General features: G+C 42.0%; 1 protein-coding gene across 6 annotated transcripts in view; it reads right to left on the bottom strand.

Moving 5' to 3' along the window:
• The window catches only part of AFF2 (ALF transcription elongation factor 2), a gene marked incomplete at both ends in the record, with an annotated part of 507,666 nt that overhangs the window by 19,575 nt on the left and 460,113 nt on the right, over positions 1-27,978 (bottom strand). For 5 of the 6 annotated variants that reach the window (XM_081277974.1, XM_081277976.1, XM_081277978.1 and 2 more), the window contains 6 exons: positions 2,304-2,367; positions 2,958-3,253; positions 7,362-7,584; positions 17,221-17,342; positions 19,028-20,038; positions 22,444-22,603. In XM_081277974.1, coding sequence (XP_081134100.1) covers positions 2,304-2,367; positions 2,958-3,253; positions 7,362-7,584; positions 17,221-17,342; positions 19,028-20,038; positions 22,444-22,603 — 1,876 coding nt within the window. The remainder of the gene's footprint in view (positions 1-2,303; positions 2,368-2,957; positions 3,254-7,361; positions 7,585-17,220; positions 17,343-19,027; positions 20,039-22,443; positions 22,604-27,978) is intronic. The other variant, XM_081277979.1, reaches the window with a different exon arrangement.

The raw sequence follows: 27,978 nt of genomic DNA, 5'->3' as shown, positions 1-27,978 counted from the left end.
CTCAAAATGGCACAGTAGCTGTCTCTAGAAAAGGAATAAGTACAACTATAAAATGATTAGTTATAGGTCCTACAGAATCTTTTGTAAGTGCCCCTTTTAAATAAATGTTCTCCGGCTTTTATGCACTGAAAGAATTCTGTGGTTTCCTTTCTGTGAGCTATAGTAGAGAAATATTGGTTTCAACCAAATTACCATGATTTTATGAAAATCCTTTATCTGTATCCAAACTCGCTCCTTTCTCTCATCTTACAAGATATTTTCTTTAGGTCTTCAGGCTCTGATTATATCCCCCATTTGGAAATTAATATTTATATCATGGTTTATGAAAGTGGCTTTTCATTCATACTCATAGCTGATAGGATCCTTGAAGGTCATCTAGCCCCAACCCCTGCTTCTCCAAAAGGAGGAAGAACTGAAGTACAGAATGAAAATCACATAGCTCTAGTTGCAATTAATAGCCAAATCATACCCTCTCCCTGGCTCTTAGTTTCCCCATTTATAAACTGAGAGACTTGAACCACCAGGAATTTTACAATAGTAGTATAGAGATAAACTGAGCAATGATCTCATTTCTCTAAGTGTGTCTAGATCTATTTTGTCCAATATCACCAACCCCCAAAGAGCTTTTAAAGATATTTTTCATAGACCACCAGGGACATTTTCATACCAAAAATATGCGGATTATTTCTTTATGCACTGTGGCCCTTTGGAGGGTCACAGCTCATTGTAATATACGATTTTTGCATCCCACCCAAAGAACCAATTTTTGTCCTCATGGAGGTAGTAATTCCCCCATTAAGAATGTTCTCTTGATAGACAGTGATTTGGAGAGATACATAAACATGACTTTGGAAGGTAGAGTGAAGTAAATTCTTACTCATATGCATATATCTCTGTTGCTCTGGTTTTTCTCAGGTCTTCAAATGTTTCATCTATGTGGTTTCATACATGTGTTCCAGTCTTTATCAATTCACATAATAGCTTTTCTAAGGAGCATCTATATGCTCTCTTGCCTTAGTTCTAACAGAGAGCAAGATCCAGAGCACTTCTAAAGTACTGTGGAGTTGACGACATATGGAGAAAACCTTTGGTCTTCCAGCCAGCAGCAAAGCCACCCAGTGCCTTTCAAATCTCTCACCACTCATAGAATGGTCACTGGCACCAAATGCCTGGCATCACCAATGGAGCTGGCCCCCAGCCTGCCTTGTCATTTTGTCTGCAGGAGCTGGTTAATATTATTTCTAGGGGACAATTCACACTACAGGAAGGTTAGCTGCAGACAATAGCTAAGCAATTTGGACCACAGGAAAAAAATGACAGAGAGAAGGAAAGTAGCAGATGCAAGGGCCATGGGCAGTTGATGTTGGCCATGCACTGCTTATACATATAGCCTGTCATGGTCTTCAATCATAGCTTTTCCATCATCCAACACAGCTAAGCCCTGGCTGTACACAGTTTAGTGAAGGAAAGTGCTCTTTTTTTCCCTCAAAATGGTGATGAACATCTGATACTTCTGATTGTGTTGTGGTTTATTCAGTGGTGAGAAGCCTGACTTCAGGGCCTTCTCTAGGATAGTGGTTCCTAAATGGCTGCATTTGGGAATCCCTTGGGAGTTTTGGTAACCATGCCAGGGTCCCAGTTTTAGCAATTCTAATTTCACTGGTCTGGAATATATCCTGAGCTTCCCAATGAAGTAATACAATTCAGCATGTTGAACTCATCACTGTTCTAGGTGGCTGAGACCCTTGAAGGCAGCTGGAAAAAGTATCTTGGGAGATTCAGATGCTAGTATTTCCTTCCTCTGCTCAAGATCACAGCCTAGCTTTGGGAATATTCAATCAAATGCATCAAAGAACTGAGCTTTTTCTATACACCAAGTTTCTCAAAGCTGATTTTTGAAGCCAATTAGCCAGCTCTCATAACCTCCACCTACCCACAGCATTTCTGGCTTAACAGACTCAATGGAACTTCCAATCCTCTCCAGAGTATTTTCAAAAGTCATTTCAAATTCAGATTTAAAAGATACTAACAATGGTATATGTCACTGAGCTTCTGGTGTTAGGGCAAGGGAGAAAATGGTGGGAGACAAATAATAATAGGAGAATCCAGCTCAAAGAATTTTGGGAATTAGGGTGCTAAGGAATTAATCAGCTCTAATATTCCTGTCAGAGCAGTAATGCATTGCAAAGTAGGTTTGGGCTGTGCTCCTGAAAGTCTTTACTCATTTTTAAAGTGCCCTCTTCATGTTCCTTCAAAGCATAATAACTCAGTGAGAGTAAAACAATGAGAGGAAAGAAACCTACCAGTGCATCAGCTTTGTGCTTCAGCTTCTTAGCCTCTTGCATGTAATAATCCGCATTGTGAACCCTAAATAAACAAAACATGCTCTTTCACAAACCAATGGTTCATCTGTTCATTAAAAGACTGAATAGTCAAAATGTTTTTTGCTATGAATCCATCCTATATAATGCCCTGAAAAATATAATGCCTTAAAAAGTCAGACTAATGCTGTCATTCATATTATAACCAACCTTGAAATAATACTGTAAATGAAATCTGAAGTGCATAATGGCCCATTAGGATTAATAACCACATCCTCCAACCCTAATCATTATAGTTGTCCAAACAGATCCCACAAAACCTAATTATAAATCGATGTGTATTTGAGGACATGGAAAAGAAAAGACAAAAAAGAAAATCCTAGGAGTAAGCACCTGCCTTTGAAAACAGTAACAAAGCTCCATGATTAAAATGGGCCAAAGATATCTCTCAGAGGGGACAGAGGGGTGTGAGTGTGTGTGCGTGTGTGTAGTAACGATATACTTAGAAGGCTACAGGAGCTGATGCTAAGGTCTTAAGGGGGCACGCCACATGCATGGCACTAGAAAAGCCATACTGCCCCCTCCCTTCAATCACCACTCCCAAACTGTGTCCGTGATAATCTGGGGACAACATACGAGTCATCAAAAGTGAGCTTGGGTCTCCGGACATTAGTGCTGCTGCTGGACAGGAGGGGCAGGGCCGCCCATGACGTCATCTCCAGGTGACTGCTATCCATGAGGCCAGTAGTGATAGTAGAGGTGATGGTGGAAATAGTAGTGGTGGTGGTTGTGGTGGTAGCCGTGGCAGTGGTGGTGGCAGTAGCTGTGACAGTGGCAGTGACAATGGCAGTAGCAGTGACAGTGGCAGTGGCAATAGCAGTGTTGGTGACAGTAACGGTGGCAGAGGCGGCCTTTTTTGGAGTGTCTCCCTCCTGGGAAAATGGAGGACAAATAGCTTCATTAAGCCCAGGCTTTTAGAACATCTTCGTAAATGCTATGAATGTCAAGCACAGTAAGAAATAAGCCAAGAAAAAAGAAAACAATACACACAGCTTGAGGATAAATAGGTGACCCTGGTATATTTTGTGAGTGCTGTGAATCACCAGTTTTTTTTTTCTATGATGACACCAAATACCAAGCAGGATAGGCACTGAGATTATATAGTCCCATAGTCCCATTAGGACACACAAGGCAAATATGTAAACCCAGTGGGAAATGTGAGGTGGGAGGAGAAGGAAGAAAAAAAGAGAAGAGAGGGAAAAAGGGGAGAGGAGGGACAGACAGGGGGAGAAAGGCTAGAATCCTTGAGCCTAATGTGGATATTTTTTATAATACAATAAGCCCAGAAACTCTAGGATAAATAAAGTTCTCAAGTTACTCTGCAAAATACCAGACATAGTCCATCAAAATACCCAAACACCAGGTATTATATTGCATTAATCAATGCTCTGGTTGACTTACAACTGAAGAATGGGAGTTTCCCATGCTTCATGGAAGTTCATGGGAGGTTCCCAACTGGTGTCTGGCTAGGTGAATGTCATGTGAGTCTGCCTCATTTTGAAGACTTAGGATGGTGAAAACTCATTTTTACAAGGTCAAAAATGGATAAGAAACTTATTTATTTGGTGGGTTGGTACTGGAAATTGAACTCAGGGGGCACTAGACCACTGAGCCACATCCCCAGCCCTATTTTGTATTTTATTTAGAGACAGGGTCTCACTGAGTTGCTTAGCACCTTGCTTTCACTGAGGCTGGCTTTGAACTCCCTATCCTCCAGCCTCAGCCTCCAGAGCTGCTGGGATTACAGGTATGCATGACTAAGCCCAGACTGTCTGAGCCATTTTTAAGTGTAAAATTCAGTAGTGTTAAGTCTATCTATATTGCTGTACAACCAATCTTCAGAACTCTTTTTTCTCTACTTGCAGAATTGAAACTCTGAACACATTAAACATCATTTCCCCATTTCTTCCTCACTGAGCCCTTGGCAACCAACATTATACTTTAAGTCTCTGAGAATAAGACTACTCTAAGGACCTCACTGAAGTGGAATCCTATAGTATATTTTTATTGGTACATCTTAATTTTCCAGAATGGTGGGTTTCATTGTGGCATATTCATGCATACATAAAAATAGAAATTAATCCATTTTACTCCTGAATACTTCTCCTACCCTACCATCCTCCCTCCCCTTGATCCCCTCACTCTACCCTAAGGATCTCCTTTTATTTCATGCTATCCTTTTTCCCCTCTAGTTTTCACATATAAAAGAAAACATACCATACTTGTCTTTCTGAGTCAGACTTATTTCATTTAACATCATGATCTGCATTCCATCCATTTTCTTGCAAATGCCATAATTTTGTTCATCTTTATGCTTGAATGAAACTGCATTGTGTATCTATACCACATTTACTTTAACAATTCATCTGTTGATAGACATCCAGGCTGGTTCTACAACTTGGTTATTATAATTGTGCTCTGATAAACAGAATCCTATAGTATTTGTCCTTTGATACCTGGCTTATTTCAATAAGCATAATGTCTACAAGGTTCACCCATGTTGTAGCATGTGACAGGATCTCCTTCTTTTTAAGGCTAGATTATGTGGCTTCCCTTGTGGGGATAGATCCCGTTTTGCTTATTCACATTCCTTTATTTCTAAACCTACTCATCTATTAATGGTCAGCTCAACAAATGTCTCCTCCATGAGGAAAACTGTTGTTTGCCTACAACCAGTAGTGCTTTATCCTCTTCTATCATTCACAGGTCTGTCTATCCCTTTTCTAAGATTCCAATTAACTAGTCACTTTATACTCTAGTCCTTGAGTATAAGTCTTTTTGGTCACCTCAGATTGGGAGCCATCTCTGATTCATGACAATGTCCCTCTACACCAGGGCCCAGTGCTCTTAGCAACTGCTGAATGCATTCATGAACATGTGTGCATGCCTGCCTCAGTCAAAGCATTTACTTGAAAGAGAAAAGTCAAATATTATTTTTTTTCTATAGTGCAAGTTGATTTTTTCTACTTGATCCTTAATTTTCTCATTATCAAACAATTCTTACTACTAAAGCACAATGAGATAAATGTGCAGCAAGGTTAACAACTTACAAATTTTTATGTTGAAATGGAGAAAATATTTTAAAGTTCATCATAGAATTTATTCAACCCAAACATGTAGAGGAACCATCAAGAAACTCCTAAGCCAGTTCCATGTCTCCACTGCCAGAGCCAGACTGGCCCAGACTAGAGCGTAGAATTAGCCCAAGACAGTGCCACATGTCTCTATGGCTAAGATAAGTGACAAGAACCACTAACACCACATCCTCCACACACATGGAATTGATTTCAGTTCTGGAACATTTGACTAGAAATGGCTAGATATACTCATAAGCATGCAAATTATGTAAACATGTCATCTGTCCACACTCACCCACGCACTGAGTTAATAAACAGGACTTCATGCCTAAATGGGATAGAAAAAACTGAGAGCACAAAATTGAAAACACTCATGGAGCTGGAAGGAGCCTTACAGATCCTCTATTCAAGTTAATTCATTTTATGAACTCAGAGATATTTCATTATCTTTAAGAAAGATGATATATTTCTAGGTACAAATATAATCATATTTATCATGTTTCCCTGGTAGTTTTTAGCTCTTGTGAAAATGACTATACAATCTTGTAAGCATTATCATTGTCATATTAACCTCTGCATTATTTATAACTTTTAATTATTTGTAGCAATATAGTAGGCACAATTATTTACACCACCTAATTATTTGTGGCAATATACTAGACACTATACAAAGAAAATTCCCTGGATATGTTGCATGCCCTCCAAAAGCTTGCAGAAGAAAGCATCAGTTGGAGTCTATAATATTAATCACACTTACTATGAAAACATAGGATGAGTAGTGTAATTACTGTTTAAAATAGATGGTTTAATTCCCAACATTACAGAGTCAGCATTGCTAAATGTGTATGCAAATATGGAAAATGGCAACTTTATACTACTGCAATTTTTTTATATAGATAATGAAGTTTATCTAGACATATATGTCATCTCAGTCACCTTGGAAGATGGAGGACTATAAATTGGGGTCCTTGAAGCTCAGAGACCTCATGGACACTCATGAAATGTTAAATAGAGATTTTTGGCTCAGGGAACAAAATGTTGTTACAAGATATTCGTTTGATTTTCACTGATTTGCTATATATATTATGCCCAGAGACTAGACACATAGGGATGTGACATCTACATATATATAAATGTAGGTGAATATGTTGCTTATTAATATTCACTAACAGCACTGTTGCTAGTGATCTCCACAGCTCCACAGCTCATGTAGCTATACCCGAGACAAATGAAAAGACATTGTGTGTGGGTGTGAAAATGAAACAAATTTTCGATTACCTATACTAATTGAACAGCAGCACAGAAAATCCAAAGGACTCCATAGTCCTTTAACTGAGTTTAGAACTATTATTGTGTGATTTTAGCAAGATTCACCTATTAAATTCTACCACATTTAGTGACAATTTTTTAAAGCAGTTCATATTTGTAATGCTGAGTGGCAGAAAGATGCCACTGAGAATTCCAGCCCTGGTTCAGTAACCTTGGGCATCATATTCCATTTACTTGTGTTTTTTTTTTCTTTCACTAAGTGATTAGTGCCTACCATGTGTGAGATGATATGGCCAATATTATAGATTGTCTTCCCCAACCCCACAATATGAAGAGACTGGACTAAAGGACATCAAGGCTCTGAGTTTCTGCATATGCATTATGTTTGAGGAAACAAGACGGATAATTAACCTGGAAGGAAAAATTCATCCTGAATTGAAATAACTGTGATTTTTAAATAATGGAAAGTTTCTGTTTTTGAGTACACATGTACACCTTCAAAAACACACTTCTGTATTTTCTCTGTATGTCTTCCTCCCCTCTGCTGTACCATTCCCTCTGGTCCTTTTAGTTAGATGAGCTGGGCTAATTGGTTTCTACCTGACAAGCATAATATTTCTTCCAAGACACTTACATTTACAGATATCCCTTTGAAAGTAGCACAGAATTTGCCTTCGCTTCTCTTAGGTTTGGTAGAGGTGATTTGTCCACTCATGGAGATGTTTTTGTCTTGACTGAAGGGACCATTATTGCCACTGACATTTCTGCGACGTGGAGGGTCCTCTGGCAGTGGGGAAAGTGGAGGAGGAAAGAGTTTTTCTTCTTTTCTTCTATTTGCTCTCCTGGATGAATTATTTCTGTGTAAACAAAATGTGTAAGATACCATAAAGTCTTATCTTACTTTATTCTGATGTCCCCCATGATGCTGGTACTTTCAGCTAAAATTATATTTTAAATGATCACTCTTTCCCTATGTGAGGAGTATATGCAAAAATGTATGCAGACATAGATATAATTTGGATATCTCTATATATTATAAAGATATACACATACATATATGCAGGAATGAACAAATGTCTTTGAAGCAGAGCTCCATAACAAATGTATATGTCTGATGGGGTGTGCTATAGTATGATATTTGCAACTATTAATTACATTTTTTTTTCTTTTTTTTAAGAGAGAGAGAGGAGAGAGAGAGAGAGAGAGAGAGAATTTTAATATTTATCTTTTAGTTTTTCAGCGAACACAACATCTTTGTTTGTATGTGGTGCTGAGGATCGAACCCGGGCTGCACGCATGCCAGGTGAGCGCGCTACCGATTGAGCCACATCCCCAGCCCCAATTAATTACATTTTTAAAGAAAATATAACACGGACTTTAATACCATCATGTTTCAGGATGGCTCCTGCTTATTTTACCCTAGGGCTTAACTGAACAATCCTGTGATAAATGGCATAATAAACAATAAGTTGAAAGATTTTTAAAGAAATATTATGCTTATATATTACTTAGAAATAAATTACACATTAAATACTGTTGTAAGATATTATAAATTTTATGTACAAATTGTTCTACCCTAACATGAAGGCATAATGAACAACTGACCTTAAATTGACATATCAAAGTACTCACGTCCTGTACTTTCCAAAACTCCATTTAAAAAATATTCTTCAGTCATGTTGACACAATACATCTGCTATCTTAAAAGTACTTCCATGCTTCCAAACTGATTTATCTGCCCATTAAATGGGAACCATCAAATAGACTGAGACTTCAAATAAAACAGAACAACTAAAATCTTATGCTAACTGCTTAACATGGTAATTGGGTCATGGATTTTCATTTTAGTTACTGTCGTAGACTAATCAATGGAGATTACTTGAATTTTAATCTTTTCTTAGACAACTAATATTGCACTGTGCAGCCATTTACTTTTCATGATTATTGACTACAATTTTCAATAGCAAATTAAGCCAAGAAGAATTTATGTTTTCCTCTTGGTCAATTTCAGTCACTGTCTAGAAATATAGATTTGCCATATCTCAAAGCAACAAATCAAAGATGAACAAGCATTCAAGTGGTCTGATTTCCTGAAGTAGAAGTCAGTGTAATCTCCTTGTCCCACTTCCACTGTGTTGCACAAATTTGCCAATTGTAATTATATGTATCATCTTCTCTTTTGTTTCATGAATTTGACCTTATGACATTTTATTGTCATGCAGTGAATTAAAAAAACTTGCTATGAACAAATCACAATGAACTCTGTTTTATGTATAACTATAATGTACAAATTAAAAATAAATCAATAAAATCTTGAGTGTTTCTGCCATTATCTTAATTGATTAAAATTAATATGAAAATATTTGCCAATGAATTTTTACAATTACTTTGCAATGTAGAACCATTTTAAGAGTGTTGTGATGTCTATGAAAAATAATGGTAAATATATGGATTAAAATTCTTGCCCATGATGAAATTTCAATAATATCAGGCCACATGAAGTGTAATAATCACAGAGGCACCTGATCTTTGAGAAATTAGATATACACACATAAAGCATTGTTTTGGCATCTATAGGAGGCAAAAGGTTCATTGGTTGTAAACATTCGCCCACTACTTTAAGTTGCTGAGAAGGTACTGGGGAGCTGATTTTTTTTTTATTGATTATTTAAAGCATTACATAGTTCATGATATATCATCTTTCATACATTTGACTCAAATTGTGTTTTGAACTCCCATTTTCACCCCAAATACAGATTGCAGAATCACATCTGTTACATATTCACATTTTTACATAGCTGATTTTGAGGAGCAACTACTTTACCATTGGCTACTACAATAAAAACCTTCCCACCAGCCACTGAACTGATCAATGGGCACTTGGTGCATTCTATGCAGCAGATCTCAGTGATCAAGTCCCCTTCTGTCTGGCCATGACTTGGATCCACAAGGCCTTTAGTGACTTCCTTGACAAAATATACCCAGGGAGCATTTTCAAGTACAAAAACTGTTGGGTGTGTGGGAGAGTCCCCCTTCTCGGAGGGGACTCCTCTCCAAAGGGTGTCAAGCCAAGAGCACCAAATTCAAAGGTTTTCTCAACCAATCCCCACAGGACACAGTGTCCACTCACTGTTCCTGAGTCACCCTGCCAATCAGCACCTGCCACATCCCCCATGCTACCCTTCTTAAGCCAGAGCTTGTAAGCACATGCTCTCTTCTCTCTGTCCTCTGCCCTCTTCCTCTTCTTTGTCTCCTCTCTTTACTTTCTCTTTCTCTCTGCTCTCTCTCTCTCCCTTTTTAAAATATATATTTTTTTAGGTATAGATGGACACAACACAATGCCTTTATTTTTATGTGGTGCTGAGGATCGAAATTGGGTCCCGCCCACCTGTGCTAGGTGAGCACTCTACCGCTGAGCCACAATCCCTGCCCCTGCTTCTCCCTTTCTTCCCCTTTGGGCAGCCCCCCCCCCCCAATAAAATCTCTTGGTTGAATCTACATCTTGAGTGAGTCACTCGCCTTTTATTGGTGCCCTGACTCGGATGGGACTCCCCTGCTTTTAAGCAGGACTCCCATCCCGCTGGAGATCACCACCTGAGCGGAGACCAACCTGTACTCATCTTCTCCATCGCCTCCTTCACATCCGCCATGGGCAATGAATTGGTGAGTGCCCCCTCCAGACTCCTAAACCCGCCTAGGCACAATAACAGGGAACTGGCTGGTGGTGTCTCTCAGGGAGGAATACACCCTACCCAGACCTTCACCGTCAAGGTGGTCCTCTTGGAGTCTTCCCCTTCCAACAGGCCTCGGCCAGCTTGAGAACTGGCAAACCTCCTCGAGCATGGGTCTCCTCTTTCCCCCTCTCCGTTGGAAACCCTGGTGCTAGGTGACCCATAGCTCCCAAGGCCCTCCGGGAGGGCCCCTACACCACCAACTCTGCCTCATACATAAAGGAGTTTCAGTGCTTGTTCCAAGCCTAGAGTCTCATCTTTCATGACATTTACAGGATTTTTGGTGACGACTGTATCCTCGGCCTGAGGTCTCCTTCTGATAGTTGGCTGGGACGCCCCTCCAGTCAACATATCACACCCTTCCTCAGAGCCCCATGAGGGAGCGGAGCCTCCTCCCTGCCGGCCCACTCCCCTCTCAAATGCCTCCTCGACAATTTGGACACCGTCAGCCTAACCCTGGAGTTCAATCCCAAGAAACTGATAAAATTCTCTACTCAGGATTGGCCCAATTATCCCTTAGGTAACCAAAACTGTTGGCCCTCTATAGGTCCTTAGACCCTGCCATTTTGCGGGATCTCTTCAAATATTGTAAGCAATTGAAAAAATGGGAAGAGATTTTATATATTCAGGCTTTCTTCCTCCTTAGCTCAAATCTGTCTCTCTGTACCTCTTGCAATCCAAAGTGTGTCCTCTTGATTTATAAACCCTCCTCTCTTTCTGCCTCCTCATCCACGGATTTTCATCCAGCCAAGGAGCCTCCGCCATATTGTCCCACAAACCCCTCCTCCCACTCTCCTCTTCCCGTGTCTGCGCCAGCCCCAGCCCCTCCAGTTCCTCTTTCTTCCGGCCTTGACCCCACTTCCCCCTGCAGTCCTCCATTCCATGCACAGTCTGTCCAGCCACACCCTACTTCAATTATGGCTCCTTTGAGAGAGGTTACTGGGGCAGAAGGGACTTTTAGGGTCCATGTGCCCTTCTCCATAACAGACCTTTCACAGATTGGAAACCACTTGGGTTCCTACACCACCACCACTCTGCCTCATACATAAAGGAGTTTCAGTGCTTGCTCCAAGCCTAGAGTCTCACTTTTCATGACATTTACATGATCCTGGCCAATACCCTTCTCCCAGACACAGGTGTGTGTGGGGGGGGTGGGGGGTGTCTGGGAACAAGCCCATAATTATGCTGATGAGGTTCATCCAACCACCTGGCCCATCCTCTAGGCACCAAGGCAGTTCCTGACCAGGACCCTAACTGGGACTACAATACCACCTCAGGATTAGCCCTGAGGGACCAATTTTCCACCTGCCTAGTACTGACTCAGATGGGCAGCTCAGAAGGCTGTAAATTTTGAAAAACTCCAAGAAAACATTCAGGGCAAAAACCAAGAACCCTTCCACCTTCCTAGTGAAAAACCAGCCTCTATCTCAGAGCAAAGCCTGTCCAAGGAAGGGACATGACCTTTGTCCTTGGAAAAATCCACAGAGCACTCCTAGGCATATTCCCACCCTGCTAAGTTGTTTATCTACAAATAACAGGAGAGATCTGCTGCCCCAGGTGTTCCTGACTCAGTCAGGCTAGGTGGGGACCCATAGCAACCCCCTAGCAGCCACCAATCAGCATGAGACAGGGAAATACCTGGGATGCCAGATGACCCTCCCAGTAGTTTATGGTGGTCGATAATGTGTTGGGAAACTGTGTAGTTCAGCATGAACACCCCTCTTGGCTTAAGCCAATCAGTTCAAAGGAATCCCCCTCTTGTAGTAACCAATCACCCCTACCCAACTTGTTCCCGCCAGTGAATGTGCTAATCATGTTTTAGAGTTGTTTTATGATTTTTCCCGCAGTGTGTGATGATTTGCTAAGAGATGCTATGATGTTTGTGGGCGTCTCTGCCTTCTCCAAAGAATGTATAAAACTGCTGCAAACCCTGGGCTCTGAGCCTCTCAGCGTCACCAGTTGCTGTGTGCCGCGGAGGACGGAACTAGCTCTCAATAAACACCTCTTTGCTGCTTACATCGATCTTGGTCTCTGGTGGTCTTTGGGGGTCCCGAATTCGAGCATAACACTAGATAAACTAAGATAACCTGCAATAACTAATTTAGACCATGAGACCCTGATGGCAGACAGCTCCTAATGACTGACTTCTTCTCCCAGATCTATCCCCACATTCGGGCAAAACTTAAAAACTGGAACGGGACCCCTGACCTCTCAGACTGAAGTCCTGGCCACAGCCTTTAAGGTGTACCACCACCAGGATGAGAAGGCCAGAAAACAAAAAAGCCAGATGCTGGCACAGGCTCTATGGGGACCTACCCCACAGGCCCCTTTGTTTCCGGCCAAACACCCACCACCCAAGATGGCCCCTGGGCCCTGTTTAAAGTGTGGGACAGAGGGACACTGGGCACGAGAGTGCCCAAATTCCAGGCCACCTACACGTCCATGCCCTAAATGCCAATTAAGGGGTCACTGGGTCATGGAATGCTCTGGCCCTGAAGGGGAGCCAGATCCGCCTCAAGCCCAGACCTGGATCTTTTGGGGCTGGCAACGGACGACTGAAGGGGCCTTAGGACTCCCTCCCTGATGACCACCATCACCTTTCAGGAGCCCAGGGTCACTATTATGGTGGATGGACACCTGATTAACTTCTTTTTAGACACAGGGGCCACTTATTCAGTCTTGAGGGAGTTTTGGGGACCCACTGTTCCATCCTGTTCCCCCATTGTCGGGATAGGGGGACAAACAATCCTTCCCCTTAAAACCCCCATGCTTTCTTGCAGGTTTCACCACCATCCTTTCTCCCACCAGTTTTTGGTATTGCCCCAATGCCCCCTTTTCCTATTGGGAAGGGACATCTCAGCCAATTCCATGCCTCCATCACACTCCACCCCAGACTTTCTTTTATCCTGGCCCTTGCAGAAGCAGCCCACATGTCCGTAGGCTCCCTTCCTTCTCACCCTCCAGAGGTAAACGCTCAAGTTTGGGACACTTCCACCCCCTCTCTGGCTCACTGTGTCCCTGTCAGAATTCATCTTAAGGACCTCAGTATTTCCCTTGTCAACCTCAATACCCTCTTCCAACTAGCAGTTTTCAGGGCCTACAGCCCATTATTAAGACCAATGGCGCAAGGGCCTAATAAGACCTACCCACTCCCCTACAGCACTCCAATTTTGGCTGTAAAGAAACCTAATGGATAGTACTACCTTGTACAAGATCTACGAATTATTAACGAGGCAGTTAGACCCATTTACCCTCTGGTGCCAAACCCCTACTCCATCTTCTCTTCCATTCCTTACTCTTACTCCTACTTCTCAGTCATCGACCTGAAGGATGCCTTCTTCACCATTCCCCTTGCTCAGGATTCCCAGGACATCTTTGCCTTCACCTGGACCACCCCTAAGACACATCATTCCCAGCAGCTTACCTGGACAGTCCTCTCTCAAGTTTCAGAAATGGGCACCACCTCTAACCTCTAATGGAGGGAGCCCAGAATGACCACCCACCATCCTCCTCCCACAAATACATCTGCTCCACCACACCTGAGAATCCTTTAAAGCTCCACATCTCAAGCCTGAGGGTTCCTTCCCCATTCCTGAGGAGGACCTTCCTCAACCCAAGAAACCCTCACAACAACAGGCCTCTCTCTTGTTCCCCCCTTCTCTTTGCCACCCATCTAACCAGACCTTTAACAAGCTTCTCTTCAGGGATTTCCAGCTACTTGCTCCCTCGGAGGACACCTGTCCCTTAGTAAAGGCCTCACCAACAGCTGATGGAACTTCACCATGGTGGATGTGGAGCTACACGATGGAAACACGACTGGGAACATCACTAGCCTGTCACCCAGGGTTTCTAGGCCCACTTGCTCTCATGTGCCTCCTCCTGACCGCTGGTCTTTTCTCAGCCAGTCCCTCTCACTGGACCTCCAGCCAGAAGCTAATGTGGTGTCTCCTCCTCCCTGTTCTCCTTGCCTCGGGGTACCTTTGGTGTTCTTAGGCTCACATGGGGCACACCTGGTTTGTGGAGTTCCTGGAGGCCCTCCAACAGGACAGCTGGCTGACTCCCCCATTTGCAGGGACAAAGATTGGATCAAGACTATCCATGACCTATGGCTTCCAGGAACTTTCATCAATTTTGACCCCAAGGAAATTCACATCTTCAGCGCCCTGGCCTTCACAGCTATGCTTCTCTTGTCCCAATACCCTGACCATCCCTCCCTTCCTTCACACTTGTCATCCCCTTCCAGCAGGAAATAGCCAGAGGATTTCATCATCTCATCACCCTGCTCCCAACACAAAAATAAAAAGGGAGGAATGTTGGGTGTGTGGGAGACTCTCTGCTGAAGTAAAGTTTCCATCTCAGGAGAACATCACAGAATCCCTTACCCATCCCCCTCCCCTCCAAAGGGTGCCAAGCCAAGAGCACCAAATTCAAAGGTTTTCTGGAACCAATCCCCACAGGACACAGTGTCCACTCACTGTTCCTGAGTCACCCTGTCAATTAGCACCAGCCACACCCCCCTATGCAACCCTTCTTAAGCTAAAGCTTGTAAGCACATGCTCTCTTCTGTCTTCTCTCTGTTCTCAGCCCTCTTTTTCTCTTCCTCTCTACCCTCTTCCTCTTCTTTCTCTCTTCTCTCTACCCTTTCTCTCTGCTCTCTTCCTCTGCTCTCTTTCTCTTTCTCTCTGCCTGTCCATTTCTTCCCCTTTGGGCAGCCCCCCAATAAAATCTCTTGGTTGAATCTCCATCACTGGTGACTCACTCACCTTTTAAAAACAGTTTTGCATTTTAAGGTAGTTCTTTAAATGGGCTAGAGGAGGACAGAAGACAAGGGAAGTACATTACCACTATTAAGAGATCACTCAAAGGTCCTCCTGATAGGTTAAGTCCTTGAGAAGGGCAGGGTCTCAGCAAGACCCTTCTGTTGGATGATGGGGAACACCAGCTATCATAGTCTGATGTAGCATCTTTGCTAAAGTTAGAATATTCATTTACAAAAGTGTTGTCACAGAGACATTTGTCAGGACTTAGTGTGAAGGATCAGAGGCACAAAGGATCAGACAAGGCTTGAGGAGAGGATTACCAAAAGAAGATCTCTAAGAGACCTCTCTTTACTTCATTCTTCACATGTCAGTTACAACATGTAAATTTGTTTGCTGAGCATAAGGGCCTGATTTAGACCCTCCCTGAATAATGAATGCTCCCAAGGAAACACTGCTTTCCTGCCTTCTAGAAAAGCAGAGAAACTAAAAACTGGATTAAAACCACCAATTCATGAGAACAAACTCAAATCACTAGATATTTACTTAGTACTTTGTCATCTTTCTTCCACCAGATGGAGGAAGTAAAATATCACTCTGCTTACTAGTAAGGAGACTAGCAGTAGGGAGTAAGGGTGGTAGCTCTGCCTCTTCCTTTTGCCTGGGACTGAGAAAGTAAGGCCACTGCAGCTATGCCATTTTAGTCCTTCCTCTTGGAAAGAAGGAAAGCTCTGGAATGTGTGTTTGACCATCAAAGTCTAGACTTCCTCATATGCCTGGCCCACCATGAGAGGAAGGGTATCAGCTTGCTCCCCTGTAAGGGTTTCCAGTTGTGAGAACTCCAAGTATGTAAATGGATGCTTCAGAGCTACTTACACCAGAGAGTAGAGACATGCCTCACAAACAGCCATGCATCATCGGAGAGAGGGTTGGCTCTGGGTCTAAATCTCATGGTTGTATAAAGGAAATCTAATGGTAATTGGGCTTTTCCTACCTTTCATCTCAAAACAACAAGGCTCTAGACCAATGTGAGCTGATAACTTATTTCTAACATCTGATCTGTGGCAGATTGATGCCATATCACTGATGTTAAACAGTAATCTGTGAAATCAATTGTTAGCAGCAGTTAGCCAGATTGCCTCTCTGCTCTGGGCTGCTAATAGGCTCCAAAACTGGGCTGTGATGGAAGTAATCTCTAATGTTGAATGAATTTATGGCAATAATTACCCAGATGGAATGGTTCAAGTGGCTGACATGATTGTTAGTTAGGTGATATTTATAAGACAGAAAGTACTCAGTCACAATGCTTGGAAGAAACAGAGGGCAGGACTTTTGGGGGGAAGGCTGATGCTATCTGAGCAAGGAGGGTACAAGGAGGCACAGACAAAGAAGGGGAGGTGCCAGCTTGTTGGAATTAACATATCCATCCCTAAATTTCTCTCCCTGAAACAGAACTGCCCCAGGGGAAGAGCGAGTTCCCTCCTGGACAGTTCATCTCTCTGGCCTCTCCAAACATGCCATTCCCCTGGATGCTGTTTTCAAGCTTTGTGTTAACATCCAGTAATGACATAAAAAAGCAGCTATGTCATTCTGTGAAGACAAAGGGGTTGTTTCTCCAGGGAAATTGTTTAAATCACCCTCAAAACTGAACCTTGGCCAGAAGCAGGCGATCTGGTTATAGCAATAGGCATCTCAATGCTTTCCTTTTCCAATTCACTTTTTTACCTTTCACTTATTGTAAAAAGCCCATATCAGATGATTTTGGTGATAAATATGAGTTAGAATAATGAAACATTGCTAAAAAGCTCTTAGGCACCCAAAACCTTTCCATTCTTTATTGTATTCTTGTTAGACCAGTGATCAGGAACAGCTCTCAGGACTGAACTGAGTGACTCATATTCTATGCCTTAACATTCCTCTAGATGGTATCCCCAAATAAGTCCAACTGGGGCTTTGTAAAAGTCAGAACTATTATGCGTACACATCATACACAGGGTAAACTTACTCTCTAGTGTTGGGAGGCTTGTGGGGTGGGGCTGGTGAGATGCAAGGGGGAAGCAAGCAGATAGTGGTGGCTTCCTCCAGGCGTTGCTTCTTCTCAGGGATTTTCTCTGCAACTTCTGCTGGCTTTGATGGAAAAAAGAATATACAGAACTTGAAATACTTGGTGCATTGAGACAAGGATGTTTCACACATTAAAAATGAACAAAATAGACAGTTAGCTTCTAGTTTAACTTCTAGATTAAGTAGGGGAGTTAAATGTGCACCTTTGATCAGACAGAAAAGCAATCAACCTAGTCAACCTAGTCCTACTTAGAAGTTGGCATGTGAGAGAGGTAAATGGTGATATGAACCTCTGATTAAACATTGGCTGGGATGGGAATGTCATAACAAAAGTAAAGAGGCTTTATCATTTTTAAACATTTCTCTCATCAATAATGTCTTCACAAATGAGTACCTATGAAACTCTAGCATGACATAAATCCCATCCAAACACCAATGGCATTGTTGTTGACACATAGAAGCTGGTCCTCAGACCAACAACAAACAAGGAGCAAGGAAATTGAGGCACACACAGGCATGCCTCTGGACATTTGCATGTGTTGGTTCTGACGGTACATTTTCAAGCCTGGTTATATCATTCTCATGACCAAGAGAGAAGCATCCATGACAGGGCAAGAGGCCCAGATCTCTTGTTCCTTATTTTGGAATACTCTCATTGGATATATTAGTGCATGACTAAGAGAGAAACCTTCTGCTTTTCAACCCCTAAATTAAAGTTGAATGGAGACTTAAATCATTCTTGCAATATCCGATTCAACAGACAAATATTGGCTCTGGTTAGCCTACAACTCATTGAGGAATCTGAATAATTTCTGGCATACTAAAGTCTCTCCTGGAAAGACAGAAGATATGGGGAAAGGACTAGGAATCTCTGTCTAGCTACTGTGGCAGCTGTTAGAAATAAGTTGTTGGAATATCACTGACACAATGTTATTCTAAAAAAAAAAAAATCCTGAGATAAATCAGGACAAGCTTATTGGCCACAAACTCATCTCTCTGGAAATATTCCAAACAAATGGATTTCCCCTTTTTGATGATATTTTGTTGTCCTAGAATTCAGCACAAACCACCTATAGGTAAGGTTTTCACAAAGCAAGCCTCCCACAGTGGTCAGTGATTCTAGCAGGCTGGGCAAAATATATGTCTGGTTGGAGCCAGGATACTGCCAGGATAATTAGATTGTGTTACTGTTTGTCCAGAGAAATGAACAAACTTAGAGGATGCATTGGACATTGTGGCTAGTTCATGAGATAGGAGCAGTTCCTGGAATTGGCTACCTGGGGAAGGGAACTCCATATATTCTTCTTTCCTGATCATCATAACCTCTCATGTGCCATGCTGGACACTCTTGCCACTGGCTGCCAAACCCTGGTCATTCCTAGTGCCTCATCCCTGGTCACATATCTAATATTGCATCTCCTCTAGAATGTATTGTTGCTTTCTCCAAAATAAGATTCAAGCCATGTGCACTGGTGAATACCTGTAATCTCAGGGGCTCTTGAGGCTGAGGCAGGAGGATTGCGAATTGAAAGCCAGCCTTAGTAAATCAGCAAGACCCTATGCAACTTAGTGAGACCCCATCTCAAAATAAATAAATAAATAAATAGGGATGGGGATGTGGCTCAGCACTTAAGTGCCCCTGAGTTCAATGCTCAATACCCCCCCGCCAAAGAAAAAATGAGACTCAAGATCATGTTAGGCAACAGTCACTGGTCATGATCACTTGACAGTCCCATTGGACAGCTTACCTTGTGCTTACGTTTGCCCTTAGGGGCTGGTTTTTCTGCAGCTGCAGTAGCACTCTGGCGCTTGGGTTTTGAGGCAGTTTCCTTGTGGTCTGACTTGGCAGGTACTGCTGGTAGTGTATTGTGGCCAGGCACTCTAGAAAGCAAGTCAAGGTCGATCTTCACCCAGAGGTTTTTCAGATTCTCCTGATCTCGCAGAGGGGACAGAAGCTCTGTTTGCATGACAGGAATGGGGGAGAAAGCTGGCTCCTCATTACTGACAGATAAGTTGTTGCTGCTGGTACTGTTGCTGATTAAGGTGCTGAGGGTCAGGCCGGCCCCAGCAGTTTCCCTGGACTTGGTAGTATTAGATCCAGGAACAATGCAAGGAGGCAGGACTTTGATCTGCAGGGTCTCTTCCTGATCTGTGTTGGAGTCAGATGTGGACGAATCTGTTTCAATGAATTCCCGAGACTTTGGCACGATCTTTCCAGGGCCTCTGTACTTCTTTTTCTCAGCAGCCAAAGGTATGTGAGGCCTTGGTTCTTTCCTAGGAACTGGTTTGTGGGCCGTGGCTTTGTTGCGGCTTCTTGGTGGCTCAGGAAGCTCCAAGCTTTCTTTTTCTTTGGGAGTGCTGCTGGTAATATTTGGTTTAGGCCAGGTAAACTCCTCAATGCTGGTGTTTTTCTCGACTTTTTTGGGCTGTTTCTTTCCAATTGTCCTTTGAGAAACTGTCTCCACAGTTGTTGACAACTTATGCTTTAAAGCCTTTGTTTCTGGAGTTTTGGGGGTGGGCCGTGGTCGGGCTTTCTCCCTAATGAGACTCAGGAGAGGCCTTTCTTTGGGTTCAGCCAGAACCTGGCTGGGGTTGGATTTTACTTTGATCTGGACTTCCATTGGTTGGATGATTGGAGGAGGCAGAGAGATGGTCTCCATGGGTGTTTCATTTTGGCCACAAATAAATGACTTGTTCTGAGATGTCACTTTGTTAAGCCATTTGTCAAGCTGCCACTTGTTGGTTGAGGGTGGCTCAGGCTGTAGATTGATAAAATGAAACAAGAATGAATTTTACATTTAGGGAGAATTTAAGAGAACCCTTAGTACAGGGGCTCTTTGCTAATAAAAGCTTTGTATGCTAAGGTACCATTCACACACACACACATACACACACACACTCATATGTGCATGTACACACACTTGTACTATCCACAATAATCAAATTAGATAGACCAATATAAACCAGTTGCAGTCTACTTATTTAAATTAAGTTCTGCTCTTCTGAAAATATTCTCCACTCTAGCCAGGGAGGCAAGAAATATTTGCAAAGAAAAAGTTTCAAATGGTAAGTAGGGGTGCCTCAGATAGAAATCTGTTTCCAAATCCTTTGCTGGGAATCATCACTCAATCTCTCACTAGGAGGTAGAGGCAATGGTCTCTGATCCTGAAAGGAAATTTAAATGTGCCTCAAGTGTAATTCAAAAGGAAAAGCTTGGGCTGGGGATGTGGCTCAAGCGGTAGCCTTGCATGCGTGCGCCTTGCATGCGTGCGGCCCGGGTTCGATCCTCAGCACCACATACCAACAAAGATGTTGTGTCCGCCAAGTACTAAAAAAATAAATATTAAAAATTCTCTCTCTCTCTCTCTCTCTCTCTCTCTCTCTCTCTCTCTCAAAAAAAAAGGAAAAGCTTTCCATCTACCAAAGTGCCAATGCCTCCCATATGATGCTGTAATTCACTACAAACAGACCAAGCCTTTTGTATTTTTACTGAAGGATAAAAAGATTTGACTTCCAAAAAACCACTGCACTTTTCTAGGTATATGGGCAATAACCAATTTATGAGGATATGCATGCAGACATTAGTGTCTACTGTTAGGCCATGGAAATGATGCATACAATTCAGATTCTTTATTCCACCTCTGAATCACGCCAGTTGAACAGAAAAGAACCACCATTTTTATTATAAGAAATCTTCTTTTGAAAGCCATCAGGTGAGGCTTATGGCACCAGCCAATAGAGGGTGACAGAATTAAAAACACTCGAGTAGCTATGATTTCAATCAGTACAGGACAATGGTAGATAAAAGTTGAGAAAATTTTATTGGCTACCATTTTTGGCAGCATAGCTCCAGGGCCATAAATCCTGGCTCTGGCAACACACTGGGTTTCAGTCCTGGCTCTAGTATTGTATATCTATGAGATCTTCGGAAAATTATTTTTTAACCACTCAGAAACTTATGCTGTCATCCATAAAATGGAGAGCTAGCAAGTAACATACAAGGTTGTTAGGAAGATGAAAGTGAGAAAATGCAAGGCAAGAGCTTAGCACAGTACCTGGCACATGGCCCATGTTCAGTATTTGCTGTTATTAATAGCAGTGAGATTATTAGAGTCTCCTTCTGTTATTTCTTTTTGATTGTTGGAAAACAAGTGTATGAAAGAGCCATGGAGTATGGAGTGGGATTTTCCTGCTGCGTCAGGTGTAGGCTCAGGGCACCACAGCAGCTATGAACTCAGGATGGGAAGGGAAAAAATCATTTTTTTAATCTCATAAATACTATTTTGGTATTTTATGGAGCTGTGTTAAATGTCTACATGAATTTTTATCAAACATGTTTGATGCCAATTGAAATTTTTTTAAAAGCCTGTGACTTCTTGTTGTGGTTTGGATTTGAGGTGTCCCACAAAAGCTTCTGTGTTAATGTAGGAAAGTAGATGATTTGATTATTATCAGTCCATTCTTCTTTGAATGAACTGGGTGGTAACTGTATGTAGGTGGGGTGTGGCTTGAGGAGGTGGGTCATCAGGGGTGTGCCCTGCAAGGGTGCATCATCTTCCCTTTGGCCCTTGCCCCCCCTCCTCTCTCTCTCAGATTCTTCACTTCCATGGGCTGAGCAGCTTTCCTTCCTTCTGCCACAATGTTCTACCTCACCTCAGGTCCAGAGTGATGAAACTGGCCAAGCATGGACTGAATCTCTGAAATCATGAAAATGTTTTGGTCACAATGACTAAAAGCTAACTAACACACCACTCAATTATTATTTTACCTTTAAGGAAAGACATACTTTTTGAGTCTACCTTGTCTAGTGGCAGTTCATTAATAAATGAAATCTAGGCCAAGGGTTGACATCCCCAGGGCTAGACGTGCATTTTGATTGACTTTGTTGGTTCTCTCAAAAGAGAGGCTGCCATCCCAGTCATCATTATTCTAGTTTTACACATGAAGAAGTTTGAGAGTCAGAGTAGCTGGGTCCTACAGCAGTCAGTCACATAGCAAGGAGTGTATATGTTAGGGCTTCCACAAATGCATGTTTAGAGAAAAAAAATGCCATAAAATAGCTCAATGTTTTCCTGAAATAGTTATTATCCTGAAGCAATTATTGTACTGAAACTGTGTGTGCTCGGATTGGGGTGTTGCCTGAGGGACAAACAACTTCACCCACCTCTGGAGTGGCCACACGAGGTGCCTCATTGGCTTCACTGTCAGTCGTGCTGCTTTCAGTGTCTGAGTCAGATTCAGAGCTGCTCTCTGACTCGCTAGAGCTGCCAGATCCCCCACTGGCTTGCACTGCAGGTGGGGGCTGTGGTGTGGCCAAGGGTGGGCTGAAAGAAAAATGACAGCATTTATTACTTCATTCAGTCTGAAACTAGATGGAAAGAGCCCACTTCAATATAAAGGCCTATGATCTCTGAACTACAGGCAAAGTAGAGTGTACTGTACCATTTATAGACAGGAAATGTAAAGCTCCGAAGGCTCAGTGGCTGGTCCAAAGACAAAAGTTTGTTTAGAATCAGGTCGGAACTGGGCATGGTGGTGCACACTTGAAATTCTAGCTACATGGGAGGTTGAGGCAGGAAGACAACAAGTTTGAGGCCAACCATTACAACTTAGCAAAACCCTTTCTCAGAATAAAATAAAAAGGGCTGGGGATGTGGCTCAGTGTTAGAATACCCCTAGTTTCAATCCCTGGTATTCTTCCTAAAGGAAAAAAAAAAAGAAACAGGTCTGTGTATACCCGAGTTTCTTGGCTTCCTCACAACAGTGGCTTCCCTCCCAGAGAAAACTTTAATCCCTTCATTCCACAGGAAATCTTTAAGCCAAGGTTGCATGCTTTCTGGATGTAGATATAGAAGTAGATCCTTAGATGCTCAATTGTTACATTTACTTATTTCAGTTGAGATACTTTTTTTCATTTTCTGTTGCCATCTTTTTCAAAACCCCACAAGCCTATCCAAGGGCTCTTATCTTACCTAATCCTAGTATGGTCCCATTATTAAGGATAGGCAGGGTGAGCCCTCATTTTTATTGGAGGGAACTGAGGCCCAAGAAGGAGGAGTGACTTGCTTCTGCATCACAGCTAGTTAGAGAACGAAGCTAGCACCTAGTACCATCCCTGCTACCTCCCTCAAAGGACAGAGTCTGGGCTGAGCACATTCACTGCCAAGAGCCCAATGCTCAATAACAAGGTGAGAAGTTGGTCCTTGATTACCGTGTGTTGGGTAAGATAAGGAAATGAAAGAAAGCACTTTTTGTTTATTTCACCACCATTTTTGTAAACTCTTTGTGAAACTCTTACCAGGAGGTATGATCCTAAGGGACCAACTGTCTCTAATGATTGATTTTAAATTTGTAAAGCTGACCAAGCAAAGCATTGGGAAAGTGACACCATTTGCTACTCTGCCTTTATTGAGAATCAATACTCCTCCTTACCAATCGTTTGCTCTCTGTGCCCTGTAACAAATCAACTTCAGCTGCCTCATGGCACTCTGGGGTATGTGGTTACCTTTCTGTCCTTTCACTCATTGTCTCTTTGGACTGATTTCTGTTCTGCTTTCCCTCAGAAAAGGGGCTCATTGGAGGAGTGTTCTAATCTCCCTCTATCTCTTCAGCTCAATTCCTCTTTGGAGATCAGTTGCGCTCATGCTAAGGGGTGGGCTGGAGGCTAATGCATATTCCTAGGTCTGGCCTATCTTTCTGCCTGGCTAACCCTCTGGCCCTCCCTGCCTCTCATGCATGACAGCAATTTGCCTGGTTCTGCCACCTCACATTCCCCATATCTGAGGGAGCTATTCATTCTGGAGAGCCCAATCTTTGTCTTGGAGATGACATTGTCCTGTGACCCACTTTCAAAAGTGGAAAAGATGAACCCCAAGGATACCCCTTCCTAAGACTCTGGAAGCCACAACTTTATGCCTTGCCTGAACCCAATTAAGTTATGTGCCCATACTGTGCCCTTACCAGAGCCTCTTCTTGAACATTACAGCTCTAATCAGTTGTGCTAGAGCTATACTAAGCTATTACTTGAGAAAGAATAAGATTCTTTTGAGGCCAGCATGTACTCCCCATCAGCTACTAATTACCAGAGAGCTTTTCCATTACTTGTGCCTCCATCCTTAAAGACTGGCCCTTAAATCTCCCAGGTAGGCATTTGATTTCATATAGTTAAAGAAAACTCATTTTTAAAATTACACATGCTAAGTAAATGCTATCTGCAAATAGATTTTGGGGAAGCACATGAAATAAGGGGACTATATCTCCTGAGAGCCTGTGTCTGTGTTTTCACCAACAGGGGTAGAGAAGGAAACCGATAACAGTGCTCTTATTTCCCTGCATTCCTTTGCAGATCTCTCTTTAATGTCACTGATGGTTTTGTATATTTATGCAAAGTACCCTTTAATTTGAATTAATTGTTTTTATCTTTAGTTGCTAAATAAAGATTGAGAGAACATATCTAAGTGAGACAAATCCAGAGATTAGGTTAATGTGGCCTCAATTCCCCCCAAATTGAGTTTCATTTATAACATGGAGTATTTGCAATACTTACAACACTGGGTGGTGGAGGAGGAGGAAAAATCTAATTTAGATCTAAATTTATGATTTTCAAGTGGAAGGCTGTTTCCTAGTATTCTTTCACAACTATGAATTAATTTCTGGCTTCATATAAGAAGTTGGTCATCCTTATATTACCAAACTAAAATAGATTCTAGATTTACTTTGGGATACTTCTGGATAGAATTCTCATTTACTGGGTTATTTTGGGGCAATTTATATAAGAAACAAAATAATACCTGGGATTATTCACTCAGACTTAAAACACTGATGTTTTATTTACCCAAATCAACTCATTTCTCAGCTAAATCAAAACAAAATTGTCACAGATTTATTAGGAAACTGTGTGTGTGTGTGTGTGTGTGTGTTTATTCTTTATCCAAAGCCCTTAGTTTAGGTCAGTCTTGTTGTCAAATGAATTTGTTTCAAACAGAGAAAATGATATTTCTCAGAACTCTTTGAATTTCAGAATTATGATTAAGAGATTATGAACATGGATGTAAATCATATAAAATTAACTATAATTATATTTATATGTACATATAGATATAGACATGAAATAAAGACTATTTCCAACATAAGAGCAACCTTGACTGAGACCCAATGAAATGATACCTGAAATTATTTATTTTAAGATTCCTTACAGCTAAATCTGTTTTGTATGTTCCCAGGTAGGACTGGATTGCTAGTTGATGTGTACAATGACCATAGAAACTATATGGAGAAATATATCAGCCTTTCATATCCACACAGAGACACATGAGAATGAGAGGGAAGGTAGACTTTAATTCAGGGTGTACACCAGGAGAATTCACACTTGGAGTGAAGGAATTCAGTGACTTAATGAGAAAAATTGCTTTCTCAGGGCAGTTGTGCAGTTGACAGCAGGGAAAGCCAACATTTGTGGTTGTTTAAATGGAGGGAAATTCTCTCCTTAGCACCTTCCTTTTCCTCTACTGTCCATCTGCACCCAGTCTGCTGAGGAATGCAGGCATATATGAGTCTAGGTCTTACTTCCTTGTGTCCAGCTGGGGCTATTGTACAGCCAAACTTTCAAGTTGATGAAACATCACAATATTTCACTTTCAGTTCTTTTTTTTAAGAGAGAGGGGGGAGAGAGAGAGAGAGAGAGAGAGAGAGAGAGAGAGAGAGAGAGAGAGAGAATTTTAATATTTATTTATTTATTTTTAGTTTTCGTTGGACACAACATCTTTGTTTGTATGTGGTGCTAAGGATCGAACCCGGGCTGCACGCATGCCAGGCGAGCGTGCTACTGCTTGAGCCACATCCCCAGCCCACACTTTCAATTCTTCATGAAAAATTGTTAAGCTGTTCAGCTAGATAAATTCTTACTTCTGCCATATTTTCTTTCATATGTTGATAATTTATTTTCCAAATGTATATTAAAGGGACAATTATGGTTTGGATGTGAGATTTCCCCCCAAAACTCGTGTGTGAGAAAAGACAAGAAAGTTTAGAGATGAAATGATTGAATTATGGGAACCTTAACTTAATCAGTGCATTAATCCACAGCACAGATAGGGACTAACTGGGTGGTAACCATAGGCAGATAACATATGGATAGAAGAGGTGGGTCATTGTGAGTGTACCTTTGGGATATATATTTTGTCCCTGGAGAATGGAGCTGTCTCTCTTTCTGCTTCCTGGTATCATGTACTGAGCCACTTTCCTCCATCATACTCTTTTGCCATAATGTTCTTATCACTTTGGGCCTGGGAGAATGGAATCAGCCATGTATGAACTAAGACCTCTGAAACTGTGAACTCCCCAATAAACTTTTCCTCCTCTATAGTTGTTCTTGTCTGATCTTTTGGTCACAGCAGCAAAAAAGATGACTAAAACAGATACTGGTACCAGGAATGGGATCATTGCTGTGACTAACCTGACCATGTGGCTTTTGTGGAAGGAATTTTGAGATGTTAAGAGTTGTAAGCTGGAAAAGCTTTAGACTGTTATAAGCAGAGCTTAATGGATGACTCTGGTGGTACCTCAGAAGACTAGAAGGCCAATAGACTGAAGACAGTAAAGATAGAGCTCAATAAAGAAAGAAAACTCTCTTGGAAATTGGACTTGAGCCCATTCATGTTACTTTAGGGCTAAGAAGTTGTCTAAATTTTGCCTGTATCCTTTCTGTGATGCTAATTTTTAAGGTGATGAACTTCTTAATCTGGTGGAAGAAATTCTACACAGGATAGCACTCAGGCAGTGGCATAGATATTGCTGACAGTTTTAGCCATGGTTATTTTGATAATCAGGATCAGAAAGCAAAATAGAAAGATTTGAATAACTTGCATTTTGACCAGAAGACTGAATAAAACTGGGACTAAGGAATGTGTAGTTGTTAAAGACATTATAGTCACTAAAGAAATACTAAAGATTTTGCCCAGAGACAATAGGAAATATGGCTTAAAGACAGATCAGGAATTTGTAAGACCAAACCCATCTCAGGCTCAAGGGTGTAACAATAAAATTTTTTTTGAGAAGAGAACAAGGATGCACCCTGGCTGGACAGAGAGGCCTAGGAAGTTTTTCCAACATGTTCAGCTGCCCAGGCACTCAGAGGCTACTGCAGCCAGGGTCCCTGGAGGCGTGGCTACTGCTCAAGACAGTGGCAGCCCTTGGCATCAACCCCAAGGTGCTGGTTCTGCAGATTGCAGGATGCTGGAGTTAGCGGGTCATGGAGGCTTCCACTGAGACTTCAAAGGAAGGCCTAGGAGGCCAGTCAAAGTGTACTGGGTTGGAGTCCCTGGGGGCAGCCCCTGAGAATGGTGAAAATATGAGAAGGAAGTGACAGTGCAGACCCCCAAGATTAAAAAATACCAGTAATCTGGGATGTCTGCTGAGGAAAGCTTCAAGAACCCAGCAGAAACAAACCAAATGAGAAGTCCTGTGGACTTCAACTAGCAAGACCACAGAGACAGGGCTATAAGCCCTTTGGAGAGAGCTGGATTTTAGTCTTGATTGGTCTCATCCCTTCTTTCTATGTTCCTATTTCTCCCATTTGGAATGGAATATTTACTCGATCCCTTTATATATCGGATGCATATAACTTGCTTCTGATTTTTATAGGAACTCATGCTGGGAGTTTGCTTTGAATCTCAGAAGATGCTAGAACTGTTGAGACTAT

The sequence above is a fragment of the Spermophilus citellus genome, assembly GCF_964194105.1.
Source record: "Spermophilus citellus genome assembly, chromosome: X".
Lineage (NCBI taxonomy): Eukaryota > Metazoa > Chordata > Mammalia > Rodentia > Sciuridae > Spermophilus > Spermophilus citellus.
The sequence above is the reverse complement of the archived record's forward strand: the minus strand, read 5'-3'. Positions and strand labels throughout refer to the sequence as shown.